This window comes from Diaphorina citri, unplaced genomic scaffold (assembly GCF_000475195.1).
Source record: "Diaphorina citri unplaced genomic scaffold, Diaci psyllid genome assembly version 1.1 scaffold2510, whole genome shotgun sequence".
Classification (NCBI taxonomy): Eukaryota; Metazoa; Arthropoda; class Insecta; order Hemiptera; family Psyllidae; genus Diaphorina; species Diaphorina citri.
Window position 1 is genome coordinate 15349 of NW_007379931.1, and position 16060 is coordinate 31408.

Genomic DNA, 16060 nt, shown 5'->3' on the forward strand with positions numbered 1-16060 from the left:
CCTTTTTGGGATCCCCTGATGTCAAAAAAGTGATTTTTAGCCCATGGTCTGTACGTATGTATGCGCAGACTTGGCCTTAATTTTCTGATATCACCACTATTATAGGCCGACATTTTTGGATAGGAATTTGGCCTTTTTTTCCCATTTGTGTTTTTGTGGGGGATTCTAAGTGTGTATTTACACATGATTAGTAGGTACCTACAGATCTTCTTATTGCCTAGCTCTTTGCAAGCTTTTGATCTTTTTTTTTTTTCCTTAAAGTAGTTGTTGTTTTTGTTAGTATTTTTGTTGTTGGTGGTGGTTATTATTATTTGTGCCCTTTCTCTTTTATATTTCTGCATTTGTCCTCCATTTTTATGCCTTCCCTTCTTGTTCAAGTGACCATGCTTCAGTGTACCCAGGTTTCAGCAGAATACATTGAATGTTAAAACGATTCACAGTAATGACCGCAGCCTGTGGGGCACACATTATTCTTCATAAACCATTCTTGCATATGACTCAGATGACCTCCATGACTGCAACCTTGACACCATGAGTACAATCCTGAAACGAGACAAAACACAAGCATCTGTATTTTACCTTCCAACTTGCCGAAATTGCCGAGACCTAATGTCGAGGGTAAATGAATTATAATGAACTATAGGGTAATTTTCCTACGCGGTTCCCAAAGTTATTATATCACAACTTTGGTGCTCACTGCAGCATTGTAGGATTTTTCCAAATATCTTAATAATCCTAATATCCAATGTTTACCTACCATGCTGGCACCGGTCGCTATGAGCATTCATATTGCATAGCTACTCATTTTACTCACGAGGCTGAGTAGGCCCCGCAACAGCCAGTCACGGAATCAATCATTTGCATGATGCAAATTTTTTGACCGGGGCGAGCGCAGTGACCACTACGCCATGGGAGCTGACTTTTCCTGCAAATATCATTGCTGTCTTCCATCGCAGGGCAATGCATATTCAAGTATTTGACACTCAGAAAAGCCTCATGAGAATATGTATACGAGCCGGAAAATAGCCTAAAATCTTCCAGGGAGTGTAAGCAGTAAGCCTTCTGGTACTTCAGAATGCTCTGGATCGTTTTTATGAATGGTGCGAGATAAATCGTATGGTGTTGAACATCGAGAAATGTAAAATCATCTCATTTACAAAAAAAAAGTCCACCTCGACTTTCAACTACACAATAAACGATACAACGGTACCCCGTGAAAATAAAGTGAAGGATCTTGGGGTGATTCTCGAGTCTGACTTAAGTTTAAATCAACATTACGAGGCAATCAAAAACAAAGCTCTCAGGGCTTTGGGCTTTATAAATAGAAATACCAAAAACTTCAAGAACCCCAATACCTACAAAATATTGTATTTCACACTTGTTCGCCCAATCCTTGAGTACGCTTCACCCGTTTGGTCCCCACACAATAAAGTTCATATTAAAACAATCGAGAAAACACAAAGAAAGTTCTTAAAATCTCTTGCTTACAAACAGGGAAAGTGTATCATAAATCACGACTACAATGAAATCCTCCAACACAACAAGATGGAAACACTTGAGAAGAGACGATACAAACAAGACCTCGCATTCCTACATAAAGTCCTTCACAATAAAATCGATTCGCCTGATATCCTTTCCAAGATCCCCATAAAAGCCTACCCGAGACAAACTCGAAACCGAACTTACGTGTTCGGAGAAAAAAAATGCCGCACAAACCTTGGGTATTTCTCACCATTAAACCGCATGTTGAGATCATATAATACTGAGGTGGCAAGTAATCCTAACATGGACATATTTCACTTACCATATCACCAATTCATCAAGTCAATCAAATAATAAAATAATAGTACCTATACATAACTACACCTACACACACAAACAGTACTCACTCATACATAGGTTGCTGTTGACATATTTTAGTTTTATGTATTGACTTATGATTAAATTTCCATACTAACCTGGTTATATCTACATTGTATCTATCTATTTAACTGCTTCTTCTTCTTCTTCTTCTTCTTCTTCTTCTTCTTCTTCTTCTTCTTCTTCTTCTTCTTCTTCTTCTTCTTCTTCTTCTTCTTCTTCTTCTTCTTCTAAGCTTAGTTCTAAGACCCCATTTTTTTCTTTAATTTTTAAAAAAGGGTTTTTTTTTTTTTAAACCCTAAATTTTTAAAAAAAAAAAAAAAAAAAAAAAAAGCCACAAGTTTACAAAGTTTCATCTTAGTCGGATAAACGGTTTGGCTGAGCATAAAATACGGACAGACAAACAAACAAATATCAATTGTTATATATTTTAAATTTCACAAGTATTTAAAGAGATTTTTGGACATCAAACTACAAACCTTTGACTGGTAAATGACAAATACTACATTGGGAACTATCCCGGGACCGACATCGTTCACAATAGCTTCCATGTTTCATCAAAGCGTGCTTACACTTTCCGCAATATGTGTGCATTGTGGTCGACTGTTGACTCAGTTCATGCACACTATCTATCCAAGACAGCTGTATAACCTAGGCACACAGAATAGAGCATGTTTTACCGAATTAGTTTGTTTCTAAAAGTAATAGGTAATGTCAAAATACACACCTACGTTTCCTGAACTTGAGGATTTTCTCGTGAAAAAAAGTCCGCTTCTCAATAGAATAAACTGATCAACTTTTTTTTTATATTTAAAAATCGCGCTTAGCGTTCGGTTTCGCGGATTTGCGCATACGGTCGCCCCGCGCGCTCCTGAAACTTTGCGGGATATTTAAAAATCGCGCTTAGCGTTCGGTTTCGCGGATTTGCGCATACGGTCGCCCCGCGCGCTCCTGAAACTTTGCGGGATTACATATACAATCGGGCTTTTGGCTCTTGGCTTCGCGGTGTTAGGTGTTAAGGAATTTATGAATAATAAAAGCTGCCCTTTGGTTTGCACACTTAAAAAGATGGGTCCGAGTGAAACGACATCTTAGGAACAGTTGTGAATTTTAAAGGCCGCGGAAAGTTTGGAGCAATGAAAACTGTGCCGCGGGGGCGACAACTTTGAGACATGGGCGTAACCAGGATTATGCCTAGGGGGGGGGGCTATTTTAGTTGAAGAAATACCTACAGTATATTAGTAGCCAGTGTCTAGGTATATCAGGTTGAATGCATCAGTTTGCAGCAGATCACTGAAGTTAAGCAACACTGAGCATGGATCGTACTTGAATGGGTGATTACCTGGAAAAATTACCTACTTATACTTACTTATACAGTGAGAAATAATAATTTTATTGTGAGTCGTGAGTCAAGCCCAAGAATATTTATTTTTAACCCTAGAACACAAGCGTTTTTTATTTGACGTTTAACACTAGATATATAGGTCAATTTGACGTATACAATTTTCAAATTAAGAAAAAGACAGTTGTTTTTTAAATTCTTAAAAAAAAAGAGCCATGTAACATGACAAGGTAGGTCAGGAGGCGGAAATTTTTTTTTCATACACATCATTTTGACGTAGGCTATAATAGTAAGGCTAGTATTCTGGGGTGAATAACAATGGAAAAATAACGAAAGTTACCTAGTGCCTAGTGCAGCAACAATCTCCTTTTGTCCTTAGCAAAAGTTTGAAAATTTGACGTTTAACACTAGATATATAGGTCAATTTGACGTATACAATTTTCAAATTAAGAAAAAGACAGTTGTTTTTTAAATTCTTAAAAAAAAAAGAGCCATGTAACATGACAAGGTAGGTCAGGAGGCGGAAATTTTTTTTTCATACACATCATTTTGACGTAGGCTATAATATCTTCACAATAAAATCGATTCGCCTGATTTCCTTTCCAAGATCCCCATAAAAGCCTACCCGAGACAAACTCGAAACCGAACTTACGTATTCGGAGAAAAAAAAAATGCCGCACAAACCTTGGGTATTTCTCACCATTAAACCGCATGTTGAGATCATATAATACTGAGGTGGCAAGTAATCCTAACATGGACATATTTCACTTACCATATCACCAATTCATCAAGTCAATCAAATAATAAATAGTACCTACATAACTACACCTACATATTACACAAACAGTACTCACTCATACATAGGTTGCTGTTGACATGCTTTAGTTTTATTATGTATTGACATATGGTTAAATTTCCATACTAACCTGGTTATATCTACATTGTATCTATCTACCTGCTTCTTCTTCTTCTTCTTCTCCTTCTTCTTCTTCTCTTTATTAGATTTTTATTAATATTAGTACGTAAGCTTAGTTCTAAGTACCCTATTAGTCTCTGTAATTTCTTCTTCTTCTTCTTCTTCTTCTTCCTTCTCCTTCTTCTTCTTCTCTTTATTAGATTTTTATTAATATTAGTACGTAAGCTTAGTTCTAAGTACCCTATTAGTCTCTGTAATTTGTAAAAATGGATTTTTTCTTTTTCAATCCGTAAATTTGTAAAAATAAAAAAAAAAAAAAAAAAGCACAGTTTTACAAAGTTTTCATTCTTAGGTCGGCATAAACGGTTTGGCTGAGCATAAATAACAGAGCAGACAAACACAACAACCATATCCCAATTGTCACTCCATATCTTTAATTCACAAGTATTGTAAAGAGATTTTTGGACATCAAACCTACAAACCTTTGACTGGTCACACATGACCACATACCTACATTCGCGGGACACTCACCCGGGTAGACCGACATCGTTCACAATTAGCTTTCCAGTTTTGCATCAAAGCGTTGCTTACACTTTCCCAATATGTGTGCATTGTGGTCTGTGGTCGACTGTTGCTTCAGTTCGATGGGCACACTATTCTATGCCAACGAGCAGACTGTAATTAAACCTATGGCACACAGAATGAACTGCATGTTTGATACCGAATTAAGTTTGTTTCTAAAATTAATGAGCGTAAGTGTCAAATACACAGCCCCTACGTTTCCTGAACTTTGAGGATTTTGTCTCGTGAAAAAAGTCCGCTCTCATAGAATAAAGCTGATCAATCTTTTTTTTTATATTCTTAAAAATCGCGCTTAGCGTCGGTAAAAAAAAAAAAAAAAAAAAAAAAAAAAATGTGGCATGTGGTCGACTGCATTGACTCAGTTCATGCCAACTATCTAACCAAGACAGCTGTATAACCATAGGCACACAAGAATAGAGCATCGTTTTACCGAATTAGTTTGATTCTAAAAAACAAAGAATAGAGCACACAAAATACACATCTACGTAATTAGGTAATGAAAATAAACAAAAGAAACAATAATACGAAAAAAAATAAAAGAATAAACTGATCAACTTTTTTTTATATTTAAAAATCGCGCTTAGCGTTCGGTTTCGCGGATTTGCGCATACGGTCGCCCCGCGCGCTCCTGAAACTTTGCGGGATTACATATACAATCGGGCTTTTTGGCTCTTGGCTTCGCGGTGTTAGGTGTTAAGGAATTTATGAATATAAAAGCTGCCCTTTGGTTTTATAGAATAGAATAGAATATACCTTGTTTATCCTGCCCGAATAGGACTGAAAAGTCCCTTTACCCCAGCAGTCTAAACAAGGTCTCGTATATTTGATGGGTTAAAGACATGGGCGTAACCAGGATTATGCCTAAGGGGGGGGCCCGCTATTTTAGTTGAAGAAATACCTACAGTATATTAGTAGCCAGTGTCTAGGTATATCAGGTTGAATGCATCAGTTTGCAGCAGACCACTGAAGTTAAGCAACACTGAGCATGGATCGTACTTGAATGGGTGATTACCTGGAAAAATTACCTACTTATACTTACTTATACAGTGAGAAATAATAATTTTATTGTGAGTCGTGAGTCAAGCCCAAGAATATTTATTTTTAACCCTAGAACACAAGCGTTTTTTATTTGACGTTTAACACTAGATATATAGGTCAATTTGACGTATACAATTTTCAAATTAAGAAAAAGACAGTTGTTTTTTAAATTCTTAAAAAAAAAAGAGCCATGTAACATGACAAGGTAGGTCAGGAGGCGGAAATTTTTTTTTCATACACATCATTTTGACGTAGGCTATAATAGTAAGGCTAGTATTCTGGGGTGAATAACAATGGAAAAATAACGAAAGTTACCTAGTGCCTAGTGCAGCAACAATCTCCTTTTGTCCTTAGCAAAAGTTTGAAATCAGTGTTGCCAAACTGCCGAGAGCATTTATCGGGAATTTTCGGCAGTGAGCATAACGGGTACCTACTACGAGTAGAAATTTTATTGTCGTATTTTTCAAATGACACAAAATCAAAGTTTCATGTATTTCAACTCAAAACAAATTGTTTACATGTTACAAGCACAAAGTAGAAATAGAAAATCTAAAATTAAAATTAAAAATAAAAAGATTTTTACTTATTTCTAGTAACCAGATAACAATCATCTGGGTAACGGGGGTTTGTGGGGACATCAGGCACATTCTAGGCCACCAAATGGGAAAATCGGAATCGGAACACGTCAGGAATTCATCCCCCGAATAGAATGCTTTTTTACATAGGTATTTCTCGAGGTAGGATTTAAATGCTTTTGGAGGTAAGTTTCTGATCGCGACAGGGAGTTTGTTAAAATAAAGAACACCATGGTAATTACATCCGTTTCTCGCAGCTATAACCCTGTGTCGCATCGGTTTCAAATTATCTTTATTGCGAGTTTTGTAGGTATGGGTGTAGGTTTGATAATCCGTTAGGTTATTTCTTACATTTATGAGAGATTTTAGGATGAATAAGGATGGTAATGTTAATATGTTTAGATTTACGAATAGGGGTTTTGCATGGTCACGGGGTACAGCATTGCTAAGTAGACGGATGGCATTCTTCTGAACGATGAAGAGCTTCTGCGCGTCAGATGTGTGTCCCCATAAAAGTACACCGTAACTCAGGATCGAATGAATAAGACCGTAGTATGCGTTTTTTAGTACTGGAGGAGACACTTCTTTCCACAGCCGGCGCAACAGAAAAAGTCTGCTACTCAGCAAGCTTGACACATGATTATTATGCGATTGCCAGTTTAATTTAGGGTCTATTTGAAAGCCCAATAATCTCACAGAGGGTGGATTATCTGAGACAGATATTTTCCTTAAACTTATAATGATATCCTGCGTTTTATTCCGATTTAGATGCAACCTATTGGAACCAAACCACACCTGCGCTTTAGCCAAAACTATGTTTCCCTTTCTGACGGCCTCTTCCTCGCTTTCATCATCAACAAATAAAGTTGTGTCGTCCGCGAAGATGGCAGCGCTACAATATTCTGGGAGATTTGCCGGTAAATCGTTAATATAAAGCAGGAATAACAACGGACCCAGAATTGAGCCAGTCGGTATTCCCACATTAACCCTACGCGGTTCGGATAGATGTTCCCCCAGCTTAACTATATGCACCCTGTTTTCAAGATAGGACTTGATTAATTTGATGCTGTTATGGTGGAATTTGTAATAAATATGATAATTTGTGTAGTAATATTTCATGATTTAGACATTCAAATGCTCTGGATAGGTCGCATAGAGTAGCGTGAACGTAGGTTTTGTTGTTAAAGCTATTAGAGATAAAGGAGTTAAATAGGTTAACAGCGTCCACTGTTGATAATAAATTTTTTCCTAAAACCGAATTGATAAGGCGAGAATATGTTAAAAAAAGTGATATATTGCATGATTTGATCTGCTATAATTTTTTCCATTATTTTCCCCAGAATGGGTAGGATCGAAATTGGCCTATAGTTGGACGCTTGGTTTTTGTCTCCCTTCTTGAAAACAGGGTGAATAAGTGCTGGTTTTAGACAGCATGGAAAAACATTTTCATCAAAACATAGGTTGATTAAGGCAGTAAGCACAGGTGTGATCAGGTCCTGGACACACAGTACTATGTCAAGGTTCAGTTCAAATTTGTCCCTACCCTTTTTTCTCGACAGGGAAGCCATAGCATCACCAACCGTTGTTTCACTAACTTTTTTGAAAGTAAACATATCATCTATATGTGCAACATTGACATTTGACATAAGGTCTCTAGGGTCGGTATCCGACAGTGGGAGACCACTAACAATGACCTGGGGGGCATTACTAAAGTTATCGTTAAACTCATCAGGTGTTATACGGCTAAGTTCGGCTGTATTACCCTTGTTGTTATTTTGCTTAATGATCTCCCAGGCAGTTTTGTTGGGGTTACTAGAGTTTGCTAGACGACTGTCATTAGTTTTCCTTTTTGCTCTGCTCAGTTCAGCTCTGTATTGCCTCCTAATTTCATTTTTTATTTTGTGCTCCTCTGAAGGACAAGATCTAAATAACTCTGAGGCTTTTTGTAGAGTCTTGCGTAAATCTTTCAACTCACGGCTAAATTTTATAGAGGATACTGGTTTAGAGTTTAATTTTATAACTTTTGTTTTCTCTATGAAGGCAATATTTGCTCCATACGATAAGTTGCTTTGGAATGTCTCAAATTTTTTTCCAGCACTTTTTTCTTTGTTAGATATAAAACTCCAATCAAGTTTCTGTATTATACCCCGTAGAGATAATTTACCTGCTTCTGTAATAGGTTTTGTTATTATACGTTTGATCGGACAGGTGTTTGTTTTACTAGGTACTTGGATATTGATAACTTGAGCATGATGGTCTGAGTAGCCCACATTTAACACAGATGAGGAAAAACTATCTTTGTTAAAATTGATAAAGATGTTATCTATACAATTACCCAACCTTGTAGGCTGTGAAACCGTGTGGACAAAGCCATAAGCATAAGATTGAATGAGGTTTAGTAATTTCGTATAAACGGTAAGAGACATCGAAAACATTTGGTCATTCGGATGTGAATATTCTAATCAATGTGATTTTTCACGCCGAATCGAATGGTGCTACTTTTAGTACTGTCTGACGTACGGTTGAGAAGTTGCGGGTTCGATACTTCCCTGTGTCAACAAATTTCCCTTTTATTCGTGAACCGTTACCAAATAAGCAAGTAAATAGTCAATCCCATGTGATTTTTCACGCGGAATCGAATAGTGCTACTTTTAGCACTCTCTGACTTACAGTTAAGAAGTTGCGGGTTCGATACTCCCCGGTGTCAACAAATGTCCCTTTTATTTGTGAACCATTAACAAGTAACCATGTGAATAGTTGATCCCATGGGATTTTTCACGCCGAATCGAATGGTGAAACTTTTAGAACTTTTTTTTTATTTTCTATTTCTTTTCAAATACCTACGTATTCTGCAAATGTAATAAAAAGTCGTGTGATGTTCACACCAGATTTTTGTCATTGCGAGACACCTACATATTTCATAATTTTTCCCCTGGTCTCCCCATGTGGAGCGGACGGAGGAACACCAGATGAGTCCGAGAATCCCAAATCATCCGATTTGGGTCCCAACTCAAAAAAAGGTCATCCGAGTTGCGTCCCCGGTACCTATATACTTGAGACCATAAAGTAAATAAATAAGTATATGACGAACAGGGTGACCAAAAATAACTGTACCTATACAGTATGCTATAACTTCTGTATTCTATAGCCCTATAGGAACAAACTTTGAACATGAACGCTATTGCTATTATTTTTGTACTTGTCTTTTGTGTTTAACCTAACCCTATAATAACACTGGTCACTGCTCATTTGTGACAGCTCCTTTTATAGGAACATTCTATTGACGTAACTTCTGAACAAGTACGGTTGAAAAGAAAAAAATGCTGCGTACAGTATTTTTTTGTCACCCTGTACTACATGGATACCTTCAAACTAGGATAAGTATATAAAGTACATAGTTCTAGCTCAGGGACGCAACTCGGATGATAAATTTCAGAAATGGGACCCAAATCAGACGTACGCAACTCGGATATCACAGTCGGGACTCAAGTCAGATCCCCCCGAGCGGACTCAGGTTAGGGGAGAAACACAAAAGTTTTCTCTGAAAAAGTCTTCCTACACAGGCCCTTGATGATTGTGGTGGACTGTATGGCTGGTTCAAGAAGAAGGAGACACTTTTATTTATTATGGTCTAAGAAAAGGGTTATATGGAAAACTGGGTATATTAAATTGACCAAAGGGTGGTTAAGTGTGAATTTATTATGGTAAAAATGATAGAAAATAGGTTCATAAAACTGGTGTATCCGAATTCCGCAAAATGACCCTTGGGTATACATCCGAATTCCGCAAAATAAAAATAATCAACAAACAGGTACCTAGAGTAGACAGGTAGATAACTATTATGATTTCTATCTCAGTGGCCTCAATACTTGCCCATGTAGATATCTAGGCCTTGGTAAAACGGTTAGGTTGCATATAAAAAGAACTTTCACAAATGAGCAACCTTCTGGGGGTAATACGGTTAGGTAGCATACAGAAAGAACGTTCACAAATGAGCAAATTTCTGGGGATAATACGGTTAGGTAGCACACAAAAAGAACTTTCACCAATGAGCAAAATACTGGGGATAATACGGTTAGGTAGAATACAAAAAGAACTTTCACAAATAAATCTTGATGCAACTGATATGATCAAGAAACTCGTGTAAAAGATATGTCTTTCAAATTTCTAGCAAAATCAATGTAATTTTTTTCCGTATTTGTCTGTGTGATCGTAGGTGCGAGTACCTATACTTTTTTTTAAGTTCTCGTAGGTATAAGTGTTTTTCGTTTAAATAAATAGGTAATGAGTTTTCAATTTACATACAGAATACATCGTTTTTTTTTTTTTTTTTTTTTTTTTCTCATTACAATGACATCCGAATTCCGCAAAAACTATTTTTCATGGATATTGCGGAATTTGGATGTCCCACTTACAAAAAGGTTCAAAAAAGGTCATAAGGTCATTTTTTGTGGAATTCGGATCCAGCCCATAAAACTAGGTAGGTACTTCAACCATTAGAAATGATTTTTTTTTTTTCATTTTAGGTGATTCTCCTATTGGAGGAAGAACATCGAGGTCAAACATGTACCAAAGGACATCATTTAAGATTTTAAAGTTGATTCACCTGGCTCCGTTCGAAATTTCGAATCAACCTCAAATTTGTACTAAAGTACTATGTTCTTTAGGGCCTTTGATATGATATGATGAATCACAAGTAGGGGGTTCTCATTTAAGATTTTAAAGTTGAGTGGGTCCGGGCCCCTGAATAAGTCCCTTAAGTTTTACATAAGATTTTACAATGATTCCCAGAATTGCATGTTTCTACATTCACCCATTAACAATAAGTTTATGAACACATTGTATATGGTAAGTGGTTCTCGAGAAACTCAGAGTATAAATATTGAGTACATTACCTCAGAAGCCACATTCCACAGTTGGAATCTGCTCAGAAGATCCAGATAAGAGAGGAGCCATTGTTCTTGTACTGCTTCATTCAGTCTTGTGTTATTCATGAGGTGTTTCCTCTTCTCCCCCAGAACTAGCAAAATGGACACTGCAGTCTGAACATCGCCTAGAATGGAATAACATTTTTTTTTTTCAAGAGGTTTGATAGAGGGAACTGTGACTGCTAAGGTCTTATTGTTACGAAATCGAATATAGAAGAAAGACAGGACAGAAGAAAGCCAGCCGTTCCGAGAACGAACATTAGCCGTTCAGGATAAAATCCGCCAGGAATCGAACCCGCAGCCTAGCGCTTACAAGGCAGATGCGCTACCAACCAAGCTAACTAGGCTGGCTAACATGTTACTGATTTATTGGATAAGCTGCTTATCCCAGAAATCGAGTGTCATATGTATTTAGCTTATCCCAGGACCCACTTTGGAAACTGAATCTCATTGGTGTACATACCTTGCTCTGCATGATGAAACAAAGTATCTAACACATGATCCGTAGGATTCCATGGAGTCATCCTCAGAGACCAAAACAAATTCAACAATGGCTGCTCATCTCTCTCCTCTTCTTCTGTGTTGGCTGTCTCACTACCTGGGGAACGTTCGAGTCGCAAAACTTTTCATACACCCTAACCCTGGATACGTAAAGTAAGTGGTAAAACGTTCGAGTCGCAAAACTTTTCACACACCCTAACCCAGGGGGGTCAACTTTGAAATCTCAAATGAAAACCCACACCATATGGACCTTGGAAAATACAGTGCTTGTACAATTTTGAATTCAACAATATCATAACCAGGGCTGGAGTCAGAGCTTTTTAAAATTTCTCTGAAAGGGCAAGTATCAATTTATTAATATTACTAGCTGAATTCCGTCGCTTCGCTCCGGAATACCGCTAGTTCATCCCGAGGCATGGCCAAACTTGTAGAAAAGGCATGGCCGAAGAGTTTTTGAAGAAGCTACGAGGATGCAGTGACAAAAGTAAGAAGCAGTGTTGGAGTGACAGAAGAGATACCAGTGCAAAATGTTGAAAAGAGTTTTTGAAGAAGCTACGAGGATGCAGTGACAAAAGTAAGAAGCAGTGTTGGAGTGACAGAAGAGATACCAGTGCAAGTTGGTCTGCACCAAGGATCAGTCTTGAGTCCCTACCTGTTCGACTTGATGTACTCACAGAAGATGTCAGGAAAAAGGCCCCTTGGTGTATGATGTTCGCGGACGATATCGTCTTGTGTGAGGAGAGTGTAAAAGATATGGAAAGAAAAATGGAAAGATGGAAAAATGCTTTGGAAAGAAGAGGACTTGGAAAGAAAGGGACAGTTGAACTTTGGAATGGACACATAACGGAGGCTACATCTGGATGGAGTAGAGCTTAATGTTGTGGACAAGTTCAAGTACCTGGGATCAGTGGTAGATAAGGAAGGAGAGCTGGATTGCGAGATAGAGTTAGTGCTGCTTGGCAATTTCATAAGGTTCCTACGATTTTTACTTTCTATTGTTTAGGTTGATAGTCCGTGGGCCACTGGGTTGTGCACAGGTAAAAGTGAGAATAGGTACTTTAAATGTGGGGTCAATGATAGGGAGGGGTAGGGAAATAGATCTTATGGCAAGAAGGAAAATTAAAATTTTGTGTGTTCAGGAAACTAGATGGAGGGGTGTAAATTCTAGGGGTGTAAAAAAAGGTGGAGGGGTGTAAAAAAAAAAAAAACACAGGAAACTAGATAAATCAAGAGAGCTAGGAGAGGGGTGTAAATTAATTTATCGTAGTGCAAATAATAGAGGGGGAAATGGAGTAGGTATAGTTTTAGATAAGGACATGAAAGCAAAAGTGATACAGGTGAATAGAGTAAGTGATAGGTGATAGAGTGTTGAGTATAAAGTTAGAACTAGAGGGTATGGACCTGAACATAGTGATTGCATATCTACTCCACAGGTAGGGTGCGATGACGACGAGAAAGATGCTTTCTGGGAAGAGATAGAGCGTGAGATAAGTAGCATCCCGAGTAACGAGAGAATATTCTTTGGGGGGGATTTAAATGGGCATATCGGATGTGGAAATACAAAGATCACGGAGCGAATTAGAGGAATTTGGGGAGTAGGGTCTTTGAATCAAGAAGGGGAGAGAGTAATGGACTTTGCTTTAGGTACTGACTTGGGCATCCTTAATACCTACTTTCAGAAAAATGAGAATAAGCTGATAACATATAAGAGTGGCAATAGGTGATTTTATACTCTGCAGAAGACAGCATGTGAAGGAGATCAAAGATTGCAAGGTACTCCCCCTCAAAGCAGTAGCAGCTCAGCATAAAGTTCTAGAACAAGATCCATTCACTCATTCACATTTCATAGTTCACACACTGATCGCTCTATCTCGATGTAAGAATAAGATCCATTCACTCATTCACATTTCATAGTTCACACACTGATCGCTCTATCTCGAGAACCACAACACCTAGAAAGCTAAATTTGGTAGGAATATTCCTTTTATGGTCTAGTGTGCAATAAGAAAGGATTTTGCGAAAATCTAAATCGATCCTGAGATATGATCAATCTTATATTATAAGAACAAGATCCATTCACTCATTCACATTTCATAGTTCACACACTGATCGCTCTATCTCGAGAACCACAACACCTAGAAAGCTGAAATTTGGTAGGAATATTCTTTTTATGGTCTAGGTGTGCAATAAGAAAGGATTTTGCGAAAATCTACACCGATCCTGAGATATGATCAATTTTTGATCGCTGAAATCTCCATAAGAAATACACAGAGTGCAGAGACTGCGGGATAGAAAACTTTTCCTCGCTCGCCTAATATTTGAGTTTCGTTTATGTTTTTAGTTTGATAACTACAAGTTCGGCCATGCCTTTTCCACAAGTTTGGCCATGCCTCGGGATGAACTAGCGGGATTCCGGAGCGAAGCGACGGAATTCAGCTAGTAACACATAAGAGTGGCAATAGATCCAGCCGAATTGATTTTGTACTCTGCAGAAGACAGCATGTGAAGGAGATCAAAGATTGCAAGGTACTCCCCCTCGAAGCAGTAGCAGCTCAGCATAAACTTCTAGTCGTGGACTCCATCTTTAACATCCGGAGGAAGAAGGAAACAAAAACGAATATTCCTAAGACCAAATGGTGGAAACTTAAAGATCCTTTCCTCAAACTTGAATTTAAAAGACATGTGTTTCAGAAGCTGAGTGCGGATAGTGATCAAGACCTATGGAAGAAAAGTGCAAAAATCATTACTTAAGTTGGCAAGAAAATTCTGGGAAAAACATCTGATAAAGGAGGACCGCAAGACAAAGAAACCTGGTGGTGGAATGATGAAGTGAAAGCGGCAATTAAAAAGAAAAAAGACATGAAGAAGAAATGGGATCTGAGTGGAAGAGACGAGGACAAGAGAGAATATAGAGAAGCGAATAAAGAATCCACGAAAGCAGTGGCGATAGCTAAAGCAAAGGAATTAGAAGAAGTGTATAAGGAACTCGAGACACCAGAAGGAGAGAAGAAAATATACCGGATAGCCAAAGCACGAGACCTAGCGAGTAAGGACCTAACACACATCAGACAAGTGAAAAATTGTGATGGTTTAGTATTGAGAGATGAGAACGCAGTGAAAACCAGATGGAGAGAGTACTTCAACACCTTATTGAATGAAGAGAATCCAAGAGAAGCAGTAGAAGAGAGAGAACCGAACCAAGGAATAGTGCGTGAAATAGAGAGGAGTGATGTGAAATTAGCCCCGAGTAGTATGAAAAATGGAAAGGCCACAGGCCCAGATGGTATACCAATTGAAGCATGGAAAAGTTTGGGGGAGGATGGTGTGGACCTGTTATGGAGAATGTTGAAAAGAGTTTTTGAAGAAGCTACGAGGATGCAGTGACAAAAGTAAGAAGCAGTGTTGGAGTGACAGAAGAGATACCAGTGCAAGTTGGTCTGCACCAAGGATCAGTCTTGAGTCCCTACCTGTTCGACTTGATGTACTCACAGAAGATGTCAGGAAAAAGGCCCCTTGGTGTATGATGTTCGCGGACGATATCGTCTTGTGTGAGGAGAGTGTAAAAGATATGGAAAGAAAAATGGAAAGATGGAAAAATGCTTTGGAAAGAAGAGGACTTGGAAAGAAAGGGACAGTTGAACTTTGGAATGGACACATAACGGAGGCTACATCTGGATGGAGTAGAGCTTAATGTTGTGGACAAGTTCAAGTACCTGGGATCAGTGGTGAATACTGATGAAAGCATGACTAAGGAAGGAGAGCTGGATTGCGAGATTGCCCATAGAGTTAGTGCTGCTTGGATGAACTGGAAGAAAATGACGGGTGTACTATGTGATAAGAGAATGAGTTTGAAGATGAAAGGAAAAGTGTATAGAACAGTGGTGAGACCAGCTATGATATATGGGGCAGAAACTTGGGCTGTCAAGATGGTGCATGAGAAGAGACTGGAAGTTGCCGAAATGAGAATGCTAAGATGGAGTTGTGGGGTTACCCGGCTGGACAGGATCAGAAATGGAGTAATAAGAAATAAAATAAAAGTAACGGAGGTGTCGAAGAAAGTCCAGGAAAGAAGAATGCAGTGGTATGGACATGTTCAAAGAAGAGAGGAAAACTATGTAGCAAAGAGAGTAGAGAGGATGATAGTAGATGGAAATAGGGGACGGGGTAGACCGAAGGAGAGGTGGAAAAACTGCATAATTAAAGACCTGCGGGGAAAGAACCTAACGGGGGATGAAGTGCACAACAGGGCTGACTGGAAGAGGCTGGCGAAAAACGCCGACCCCACTTGAGTGGGAAAAGGTGTAGAAGAAGAAGAAGA

General features: G+C 38.4%; 2 protein-coding genes across 2 annotated transcripts; one reads left to right on the forward strand and one right to left on the reverse strand.

Moving 5' to 3' along the window:
- Positions 1 to 241: 241 nt before the first annotated feature.
- On the reverse strand, positions 242 to 12081 carry LOC103519055 (GATOR complex protein WDR24-like). The gene is made up of 4 exons (XM_008484135.3): positions 11705 to 12081; positions 11209 to 11366; positions 2340 to 2511; positions 242 to 543 (listed from the first exon to the last, which is right to left on the reverse strand). The coding sequence occupies exons 1-4, from the start codon at positions 11763 to 11765 to the stop codon at positions 425 to 427; spliced, it is 510 nt and encodes a 169-aa protein (XP_008482357.1). The 5' UTR covers positions 11766 to 12081; the 3' UTR covers positions 242 to 424.
- A 2520-nt stretch (positions 12082 to 14601) lies between these two features.
- Positions 14602 to 15126, forward strand: LOC103519057. Its single transcript, XM_008484137.1, has one exon. It carries the CDS (start codon positions 14602 to 14604, stop codon positions 15124 to 15126), a length of 525 nt encoding a protein of 174 aa, XP_008482359.1.
- Positions 15127 to 16060: the final 934 nt, after the last annotated feature.